Source organism: Myotis brandtii, unplaced genomic scaffold, assembly GCF_000412655.1.
Source record: "Myotis brandtii unplaced genomic scaffold, ASM41265v1 scaffold166, whole genome shotgun sequence".
Lineage (NCBI taxonomy): Eukaryota > Metazoa > Chordata > Mammalia > Chiroptera > Vespertilionidae > Myotis > Myotis brandtii.
Window position 1 is genome coordinate 1,145,519 of NW_005356087.1, and position 11,328 is coordinate 1,156,846.

Consider the following 11,328-nt stretch of genomic DNA (forward strand, 5'->3'; position numbering starts at 1 on the left):
GGGTGCCTGGCCAGCCTGGGTGAGGGGCTGATGGCTGTTTTCAGGCTGGCCACACCCCCTTTAGAATGGGGGTCCCCACTGGGGTGCCTGGCCAGTCTGGGTGAGGGGCTGAGGGCTGTTTTCAGGCTGGCCGGGACTGAAGCTCCCAGCCTCTCCTTTTTTTCTGTTTTTTTTTCTTTCTGGGATTTATTTACCTTCTATAATTAAAACATTGTTGCCGTCACTGGCGCTCCCAGCTCTGAGGCCGCGGCTGGCTGAAAGCAGGTATCTGGGGTTTGTTTAGCTTCTATAATTGAAACATTGTTGCTTTCGGGCTCAGAGCTGGGCCGTGGCAGGCGGGGAACCTTGGCTTCCTCCATCACTGGAGCAAGCAAGCCTCCTGCTCACTTCAGCTGCGTGGCTGCTGGCAGCCATCTTTGTTGGCAGTTAATTTGCATATTGCCCTGACTAGCCAATGGGAAGCATAGCGGAGGTACAGTTAATTACCCTTTTTGTCTTTTATTAGATAGTATTTTACTATTTATGATAAATATTTTACTATTTATGATAACTACATTTCTGGCAATATCTTTATGCTTAACTTTATCCATATTTAGGGTTTATTTTCTGTGAACGTCTTTACAATAAATATGATTTCTGAGTCAAAGAGGATGCCCATTTTAAAGACTCCTGATACATAGTGTTCAACTGCTTTCTAGAAGCATTGTGCCAATATATGATGCCATCAACAGAACAAAATTAGACTGCCCATTTCATGGAACCCTCAACATCACTGTGTTATCATTTAAATTGTTTCCACTTATGGTTATGGTTTATTGTATTATCAATATTGCATTACTGTATACCAGTGGTTCTCAACCTTCTGGCCCTTTAAATACAGTTCCTCATGTTGTGACCCAACCATAAAATTATTTTCGTTGCTACTTCATAACTGTAATGTTGCTACTGTTATGAACTGTAATGTAAATATCTGATATGCAGGATGGTCTTAGGCAACCCCTGTGAAAGGGTCGTTCGACCGCCAAAGGGGTCGCAACCCACAGGTTGAGAACCACTGCTGTATACCTTTGTATATAAGTTAATGGGAGAAATTCTGCTTTTTCCTCCTTGTTATATCTTTTGCAATGTACTGAAGCCAAATATTTTCCTCAGCAACTTATATTTCACATAACAAAAATGTTAACCATAGTTTTTTTATATTTGCTACAGATATTTTTCCTTATTTAAGTATGCATTTTTATTTTTACCACCATTTTTTACTTTAGTGCATTGTTATTTTTATCACCATTTTTTACTTTAGCATTTTTTATGTAGTCAAATTTATAATGTTCTCTTTGAAATTTTGTCTCTCTTTTAAACTAAAAAATTCCCATTCCAGATTTTTAAAAAATATTTTTATTGATTTTTATAACTATTTAAAAGCAGATCCTTACTAGTCTTTTTTGTGAGAGGAAGGGAGAGGGAGAGAGAAACATCTATGTGAGAACTGAACATAGATAGGCTGCCTCCTGCATGCCCCATACTGGGGATTGAGCCCGAAACCCAGGCATGTGCCCTAACAGGAAATCGAACTGGCAATCTTTCTGTGCACGGGACAACACCCACAAGGGCCAGAGCTTCCATTCCAGATTTTTGAGATAAAGTCCTAATTCTATTTTTTTTTAATTAAAAAAATCTTTATCAGGAATTTATTTCCATTTACAGTGTCTTTTCTTTTTGTCCTCAAGTTATTATCCAATTATTCCAGTATTTATTGAGTAATCTCTCCTGAGTTCTGATATCTTCTATCAAATTTATAATAGAGATCCTTATTAAATATTGGTATAATTATATTTCAACACCGTTAAAGCATTATTCCACAAACCCCAGAATTCAGTATAAGAAGTCTATTTTTAAAATCCCAGCTTGCTCAGATATCCAGGCTTAGGCAATTAAGATATAGGATTAAAAGTATTCCTGCTCAGCCATGCACTGAGAGGTCGTGGGTTCCATTCCATCAGGGCACATGCCTGAATTTCAGGCTCCATTCCCAGTAGAGGGTGTACAGGAGTGGGCCAATTGATGTCTTGATTTTTCTCTCTCTCCCCCACCTCCCTTCCTTTGTCTGTCTCTCTCTAAAACAAACAAACAAACAAACAAAAACAACAACAAAAGAACTTAAAAATAAAATTCCCGCTCATATACTCTTGGGAGAGCATTATGAGCATTCAGGTAGAGGCACAATTCTGATGAACAGTCTAACAATTTTAAAAATCTAAACTTTCCATTTATAACAAACAACTTTTGTTAATAGATTTGTAACTACTTTAAAACAGATACTTACCAATCTTTTTTGATTTAACACTTGCTCTAAAAGTGTAGGTCTTGCAGGACGATCCCCCAAAGCTCCTGTTCTTTGTTTAACAATTGAGAGAATGCTATCTGCACTTTCCTGGAATAAATTATAAAAATGCAAATAGGATTAACATTTACCAAAGTAATTCATGATTACAGCCATTTCAATGATGAAGTAAACAGGTCTTTGATTCTCTTCCTTTTTGTCCAGTACCTGGACAAGTAATAGGCAAAATGTTGACAATTAAGTTAATGTAACACTCCTCACCCCCTCTCCCTCTAGGATTTCAAACCTGGGATCTTCAGTATCTTTAAGGGTCTTAAAATTAATAGTGGGGCAGAAGCGGTGGGGAGGGGTACAAAGAGTTACTTGTGAGCTATTGTCAATCTTATAAAAAATGCCTAGTACAAATTGAACATTCTCTTCATAGAAAGCTATCCAGGCCAAAACAAAGTCTGCCTGCCTTTGGATTGAATATATGAACTCAAAGGCAACTTACATATTAGACGTTCTAACTGGCACTTTTCTGTCCAAATAACAACAAAAAATAAGGGGGGAGGCAGTAAAATATTGCTTAAAGCAACAACTGACAGACAAAACTTTCAAAATTTGAAAGTTTTAAGGAGAAAATGACAAACTGGTTTTGAAAAAGACTGGAAACACTAGCATAAACAAAATAGGTGAGTCCTAAAATTACATTATGACATCATTACCCAAACAAAACCAGTAGCACTTCCTACCAAATATGTACCCATAGTTATTTGATAGAATCTTAAACACATAAATTTTCCTGGCATAACAAAATACGGTGTATTGTTCTAGTTGACTCAAACATTCTCAATACATGATATAGTATGGACCACATCCAAAAATTCTGACTAAACAAATATAAAACTATAAATGTCTTATTGTATAGTCATGCCTACTGTGAGTTTACCTATCTCTTTGCTCTTCATTTAGGTTATCAAAACTGTTTTGTTTTTTTTTCTCTTGGGCTTTACTCTACTGGCCTCTGAATTGTCTATTAGAATATCCCTTACTTTTTTCATTATGAGAAGTTTACCAACCTGTTTTTAAAATGTTCAATCCCCCCTTTTCTGGTGGTGACAACCTCCCCATGACAATATGCCTCTCGCTAATGAACTCCTTTATCCCTTTCCAGAAGAGGAGAGGAGGAAACACAATAAGTCCCTGGTGCAGAGCCCCAATAATTACTTCATGGATGTGAAATGCCCAGGATACTTTAAAATCACCCCTGTCTTTAGCTATACACAGTAGTTTTGTGTGTTGATTGCTCCACTGGTCTCTGTCAGCCTACAAGAGAAAAAGCAAGGCTTACAGAAGGATGCTCCTTCAGAAGGAAGCAGCACTAAAAGCACCTTGAATCAAGAAGAGTGGGGTACCATCCCAATGAACACATTCTGGATTTTTTAAAAATGTTCAATCCCTAAACAATTTAGGCTTCAAAATGTAAAAACAAAAAAAAAAATAACTATAAAAAGAGTATTCTAATACCCAGGAAAAGCAAAAGTAACTTCTCCCTTCCTCTTTCCTTAAAGGGTTAACTTTATCTATGGTACTAATTTTTTTTTCATTAAACTTATTGGTAAAACATTGGTTAATCATCCTATATAACAGGGGTGGGCAACCTTTTTGTGAGTGCATGCCAAAACCAGCAAAATCTCTGACTCAAAATTCTTCTGCGTGCCAACCCTAATTTTTTGAGAACATGTTACGCCTACTTGATATCTCTTAAGGTGTGTACGTATGTGAAGAACCTTGAAGAAATAATAAAATTCATTCGAGCGACAAAAACACAGTATATGATGATGAAAAATACATTTATTTTTTAATGTATACATGTACACTGATAGTCCGACAGAAAACTTTATGACTCCGTTTGATATTATCAGTGGGACTTTTGCTGCTGCATCACTGATGACAGAGATTTTACATCAGGTTTATATTTCGTGACCTTCAGAGATATGCACGAGCTACTACTTTCATCCGTCAGGCTACTCCTATTACGAGACTTAACAAAATTCATCACTGAGAACAAAGATTCACAAGCGTATGTGGATGAAAACATGGAGAGTAACACTGTTGCAAAGTTTTTGTCCTCAATAGTTCGTTTTCGACACTTCTCTCTGGTACTCCTGTCTCTAATCGCTTTTTTTCAATGTTTTCCAAGTCAACTCTAAGGTCAATAAATTTCTGCTTCCAAATTGAGCTACTCTGAAATTCAATCAACTGCATTTCAAAGTCAGCCATGTCTATCCATGAAAACATTTGTAAGTTTAGTTCCTCCAGTTTCATGCTGTCTGGAAACCTCATGAATTTTGCTGTCTCTTCCAGTTCTCTGAATTTCGCAAATCTTGAGAAGAACTGCTCAATAGTTGACTCGATGATGTTTAAAAACAGCTTTTGAAGGCTTTGACAGTCTGTTCTGTCATCTTTTGGGAGGTCTTTGATGTGCCTCTTGAGGTTTGGGAAATATCTAAATCTCTCACCATCCACATCCCTCTTAAAGACTTCCAGTTTCTTTTCAAAAGCCTTTAAGTAACCAAACATAGCATCAAGTGTCTTGCCAGTTCCTTGTAATTTAACATTTAAGTCATTCAAATGTTCACAAAAATCTGCAAAGAACATCAGTTTAGAAACCCACGTGGCGTCAGACAATTCTTGGTAAGAAACATGTTTTTATATGCACAAGAAATGGAATGCTGAAATTGACTTGATGGCAGAGTATCCTGTATTCTGGATAACCCCTGACAAAGTACTATGTGAATTCAGAATGTTAATATCACAAAATCATAGACGGCTGTAGTGGAAATAACCTTGAATTGTCTAGTCCAAACTTTTATAAATATTGAAATTCCCTTTTCAAAGATTTTGAATGCTTTTTGTCCTAAGAAGCTTAACCAACTTTTGAGGCAACCCATTTGGTTTTGAAAAGCTCTAACATTTAGGTGGCTTTTACTTAGGTTCAACTGAAATAACATAACTCTTGTGATTTTCTCCTAAGTCCTAGTTTCTTCAAAACTATGCAAAATAAATCTACTGCCTCTTTGATATGATAGCCTTTTAGATATTAAATGATTACAACCCTACAGGTTAATTCTTTTATCCCCTGTTCATGAGTCTCTCACATAGCACAATTTTTAGATACATGAACTATTATATATATATACACTAAAGGCCCGGTGCATGGATTTGTGCACTGGTGGGGTCCCTCAGCCTGGCCTGCACCCTCTCACAATCCAGGACCCCTCAGGGGATGTTGGAGAGCCGGTTTCAGCCCAATCCCTGCAAGCCAGGCCGAGGGACTGCACCGGTACATGAATCCATGCACAGGGCCTCTAGTATGCATATAAGATCTTTGGTTAATCTCTTCACACCTTCCTCCTCTCCTCCCTTCCCTCTGAGATTCATCAGTCTGTTCCAAGTTTCCATGCCTGTAGTTTCCGCTCCTGCATTGAGTGTCTGCCCCCTGGTGGTCAGTGCGCATCATAGCTACTGGACAGTTGACTGGTCAAATGGTCAGCCAGTCACTTAGGCTTTTATATATAGATATATAGATAGATGTGTTCCTTATTTAACCTTGATTTGTGTAAGAAATACTGATTTAAATACATTAATTTCTAATCTTGCTGCTCAAACTACAGCAGAAGACCCACATTATCATCTATGAGTTCCTACTATAGGGTGCTCCAAAATTCAAGCAAGATTTGCAATTCAATTCAATTGCAAATCTTGCGTGAATTTTGGGACACCCTATATAATGATCTCCCTAAAGAGTCTATACAGCTATAGGCTTTTGACTTTAATCCACCCCAATAAAGTAGGAATCCCAGTAACTCCCTAAACAGAAACCTTCATTTAAAGACTCCAAATCCAAACCCTAGAGCCTGGCATTCAATACCATACAAAAATTGGCTTCAAACCCTCTTTCCACATTTATCTTTCATGTATTTTTTCCACACAAAATATCCTACTCTAGCTATAATGGTCCACTTGCTGTTGTTTCAAAGTGTCTTCATATTCCCACTTTCGTTTCTTTACTAAAATGTGCCTTTCTTTTTACCTACCAAAATTCTAGGGAAGCAGTATGGGTTAAGACTGAAGGCTCTAGAATCAAGTACTTGGGTTTGAGTACTTGTTGTCTATCATCTAGGCCAGCAGTCGCCAACCTTTTGGACATTGCGGACCACCAGTGGTCCGTGGACCACTCTTGGTGACCGCTGATCTAAGCCATGTTCCTTTACCTCTCTGTGCCTGTTTCCACATACGTAAAATACTAGACGCCCGGTGCATGGATTCGTGCACCAGTGGGGTCCCTCGGCCTGGCCTGCGGGATCGGGCTGAAACCAGCTCTCTGACATCCGAGGGGTCCTGGATTGCGAGAAGGCACAGGCCAGGCCAAGGGACCCCATCGGTGCACAATCGGGGCCAAGGAAGGACACGGGAGGTTGGCCAGCTAGGGAGGGACCACAGGAGGGCTCCAGGGCGTGTCCGGCCTGTCTCGCTCAGTCCCGATTGGCCAGACCCCAGCAGCAAGCTAACCTACTGGTCGGAGCGTCTGCCCCCTGGTGGTCAGTGCACATCATAGTGACTGGTCGACCAGTCCACTGTCTGCCCCCTGGTGGTCAGTGCACATCATAGCGAGCGGTGGAGCGGCCTTAGCATATTAGCATATTACGCTTTGATTGGCTGAATGGCTGACCGGTCGACCGGACACTTAACATATTAGGCTTTTAGTATATAGGACAGTACCTATCCCATTGTGCGGTTTCATTTACAGCTTAGCAGTGTATGGCACATACGAAACGTAGCTGATTAAGCATAAGTAGCCACCCTTTCTGGCTTAAACTACCATTTTTTTTGCAAAGCCTTCCCAGAGTGTCTCAGCCTACAATGATCCATCCTCCTCTCTACTACTAAAGCAGTCTATATAGTTGGACCTTATTCTATCCAGACTGTCACTGGTATTTTCTTTACACTCAGTTCAATAAAGATAAAGACATACAGTTCTTGAAATCTCAACTGGTAAAGGGTCTGAAAATATAACACAAATGGTATAGTATGCTATTATTTCTTGCTTATAGCAATTAATTACCATCCCTAAATCATCCCCAAATTGTAATATTTTTGAAGTTTAATCTTATGGTTTATTTTTCCATTTTGTTTTTATTATTACTGTTTATGATTACCTTCTTTTCAAAAAATTTATCTTTATTGCTGAAAGTGTTACATATGACCCCTTTTCTTTTCCCATTGATACCCTGCATCCCCCCCCCCCCCCCCCCCCCCCCCCCCGCCTCACTACACTATTGTCTGTGTCCATGGCTTATGCATATATGCATATAAATTCTTTGGTTAATCTTTTCCCACACCACACCTCACCCCTGCCTTCCCTCTGAGATTCCTCAGTCTATTCCATGCTTCTGTCTCTGGACCTATTTTGTTCAGTTTATTTTGTTCATTAGATTCCACATATGAGTAAGACCGTGTGATACTTGTCTTTCTCTGACTGGCTTATTTCACTTAGAATCATATTCTACAGAGCCTTCCAAGCTGTCTCTTTTTTACAGCTGCATAGTATTCCATGGTGTAAATGTACCACAGCTTTTTTATCCATTCATCTACTGTCAGGCACTTGGGCTGTTTCCAGATCTTCGCTATTGTAAATTGTGCTGCTATGAACATAGGGATGCATATATTCTTTCTGATTGGTTTTTCAGGTTTCTTAGGATATATTCCCAGAAGTGGAATCACTGATTTCCACACTGGCTTCACCAGTCTGCATTCCCACCAGTGTGTATTAGGGTTCCCTTTTCTCCACATCCTTGCCAGCACTTTTGAACAGGCAAATAGATCAATGGAACAGAAAAAGAACCCAGAAATCAACCCAAGGCATTATGCTCAATTAATATTTGACAAAGGAGGCAAGAGCATACAATGGAATTAAAATACTCTCTTCAATAAATGGTGTTGGGAAAATTGGACAGGTACATGCAAAAAAATAAAACTAGACCACCAACTTACACCATACACAAGAATAAACTCAAAATGGATAAAAGACTTAAATGTAAGTCGTGAAACCATAAAAATCCTAGAGGAAACCATAGGCACCAAAATCTCAGACATCTCTCATAGATATGTTTGTCCATACATCTCCTAGGTCAAGGGAAACAATAAGGGAATAAACAAATGGGACTACATCAAAGTAAAAAGTGTCTGCACAGCAAAAGAAACCATAAACAAAACAACAAGAGAGCCCACTGTATTTTACCAATGATACATCTGATAAAGAGTTAATTTCCAAAATATATAAGAAACTCATACAACTTAACAAAAGGAATACAAACAATACAATTAAAAATGGGCAAAGAACCTAAACAGACACTTCTCTAAAGTGGACATACTAGTACAGATGGCCAAGAAACATGAAAAAATGCTCAAAGTCACTAATTATCAGAGAGATGCAAATTAAAATGGCAATGAAACATCACCTCACACCTGTTGAATGGCTACCGTCAACAAATCACCCAAATTATTTTTGAAAAGGAACATTAAGGTTGTATTTTTTTTTTGGGGGGGGGGGGGGGTGAGGGGAGAGACTGTAATCCAGTATCAATTTACCTTTTATACATTTTCCTCAAACTGTAGGTGAAAATGCTGGGCCATTTAAAAAAAGACAATAGTTACAGGTAAATAATGTCTTTCTTGAAAAGTGAAAAGAAGTATATTATCTTCTCTCTCTGTAATGAACTATGAAGTGAATGGGTATCTTTGGAATATACAAAAAGATAAACGACCACCCTTACCTGACTTTCACTCTGTAGTAAGTGAGATGTTTATTTCCATAATTCCTTGTAATCCGAGACATGGTAAAATATTGCATTTTACAAGGATATGGATAGGGCAGGTTTTAAACCTAAGATCCACAGGCATCCTGAACTCCATGAATGTGTATGAAAAATTAAATACCTACATATGTGCATTTTTCTGGGAAAAGGGTTCATTAGGTTTCATCAAATTCTAAAAGGAGTCCTTTTACTCTAAACAGATTAGGACTCAATGGAATAAAAGGGAATGAGAAGTCAGAAGACCCTAATCTGTGAATTAAGTACATGTTGGTGACTTCAGATATTAGAAATATTTAGAACATTACATTTGTAAACAATTACAAAATCTAAAATGTGAGCAATGAGGCAGCTGTTCAAGTCCAGCCAAAAACTAAGAAATTTAAAGACTTTTAAAATACATTCTAGGAGAGCTTTCAGTTTTAAAAGTTATTTTCTGAATCACTTTTAACAAAATTCAAGTTTTCTCTGCACTGAAGAAGTATTGGAAAGCACACAGGATGAAGTATCTGCTTATCTGTAATAACTTCAAAGAATACCACTAATAATCTATAATAATAAAAGAGTAATATGCTAATTAGACGGGACACCCGTCCTTCCAGACGAAGCCGGGGCTGCCAGGGAAGCCAGGGAAGCCCGGGTCCGGGTGCCAGAGGGAAGCCAGTGCCGGCAGCCAGGGGAAGGAAGGCCTACTCTTGCACGAATTTCATGCATCGGGCCTCTAGTGACACCAATAATAGCTAAGGCTTATTGACTTTTACTATCTGCTGGACACTGTGTGAACACTCAATATGGAATACCTCACATATTCACAGTAACATTATGAACTAGGCACTATTTTAACAGTCTTTTTACAGATGAAGAAACTTAAGCTTAAGAGTGTTTAATAACCTGTTCAAGGGCACATGGCCAGGAAATGATAGAATGGAGATTTGCAGTCAGCAGTCCAACTTCAGCATACTGACTTTAACTGTCAACACAGTTCAATTCAAACAATCTAAAAATCTTCTGAGGCTTATACCCCATTATTATTTATTATTTTTCTCCAGAGGTACTAAAAAAAAAAAGTAGTGAGAACAGGGGACTAAGCATGGGTTTACTGAGAATAGGGTATTAAGTATAGGGGTACAGGGAGCAGAGTACTAAGAACCTTGATACTCAAAACAGGATACTGACAATAGACAGGGTAGTGAAAACAGTAAGAGATTGCCTTCTCCGAAGTACCAATTTCATCTGGGTTCCTGTCTCTTTGCCTGCTCCTTTAGTGATGAACCGGATCAGTCATTTACTATCTGTCCTTCCAGTACATATCCCAGACCTTAGAAATTACATCTTTTCTGATGTGCAACATCACTTTCATTGAAATTTGTTCATCTATGAAAAGGATGCAACAGAACTATTAAGGCTTTGCACACGTTTGCATAAACTTTAAGGCAAGCACTCACTCACTCTCAAGCCTCAAGTCCAGCCACAGCAACATGGTCCATATCAGGGCCAGTGGGCAGGGGCAGGAAATGAGGTTTGCACAGAGTGGGGTTGCTTTTTCCCCCCTCCCACTCCCCAAGACCCTAGCTAAAGTCTAATACCTCCAGTTTGACGTTCCCCGCACTGCCAGCTGGGGCGGCTCCACCGCAATTCAGGGCCTGGTCACTTTTCTTCTTTTTGTACTTGTCCTTGTACATCTTGTTGCGGTGTTTCTTGCACATCCACGGCTTGCGTTGCTTGGCCACCTGGCTCGTGGTTTCGCTGCAGCCCTCGTAAGTGCAGGTCTTGCACATGCTGCCCCCGCCGCTGGCCCGCCTCCGGGCTCCCCTGCTGCCGCCCTCGCCCCCAGAGTGGGTCTCTTCGTCCTCCAGGTCCTCCAAACTAGCCGTGCTCTCGCCTCCCGCCGGAGGGTCCGAAGTGTCCAGCAGGTCGGCTTCGTCCTCCCCCGCTTCCTCCTCTCCATCCCCCGCCGCTTCACAAGGATACCTAACAGGCTTGCCCGCCCCGGCACTGCCCCCCAGGGCAGGAGCCTGCCTCAGGACGCTGTCGGCCGCAGCTTCCTCCTGCCTTCCGCAGGGACGCATCACCAGGAAGGTGAGCTGCGAGGCCCCAGCCTGGCCTTGGGCTGGAGCCAGGGCCGGG

At 40.1% G+C, this 11,328-nt stretch overlaps 1 protein-coding gene and 1 pseudogene across 1 annotated transcript in view; one reads left to right on the plus strand and one right to left on the minus strand.

The window, feature by feature from the left end:
* The window catches only part of RFXAP (regulatory factor X-associated protein), a 15,054-nt gene extending 3,732 nt beyond the window's left edge, over nt 1-11,322 (minus strand). The window contains exons 1-2 of the mRNA XM_014536838.1: nt 10,788-11,322; nt 2,324-2,431 (exon numbers count right to left, since the gene is read on the minus strand). Of these exons, the coding sequence (XP_014392324.1) occupies nt 2,324-2,431; nt 10,788-11,270 (591 nt within the window). The 5' untranslated portion in view covers nt 11,271-11,322. The remainder of the gene's footprint in view (nt 1-2,323; nt 2,432-10,787) is intronic.
* Nucleotides 2,480-3,762, plus strand: LOC106725485 (annotated as a pseudogene).
* Nucleotides 11,323-11,328: the final 6 nt, after the last annotated feature.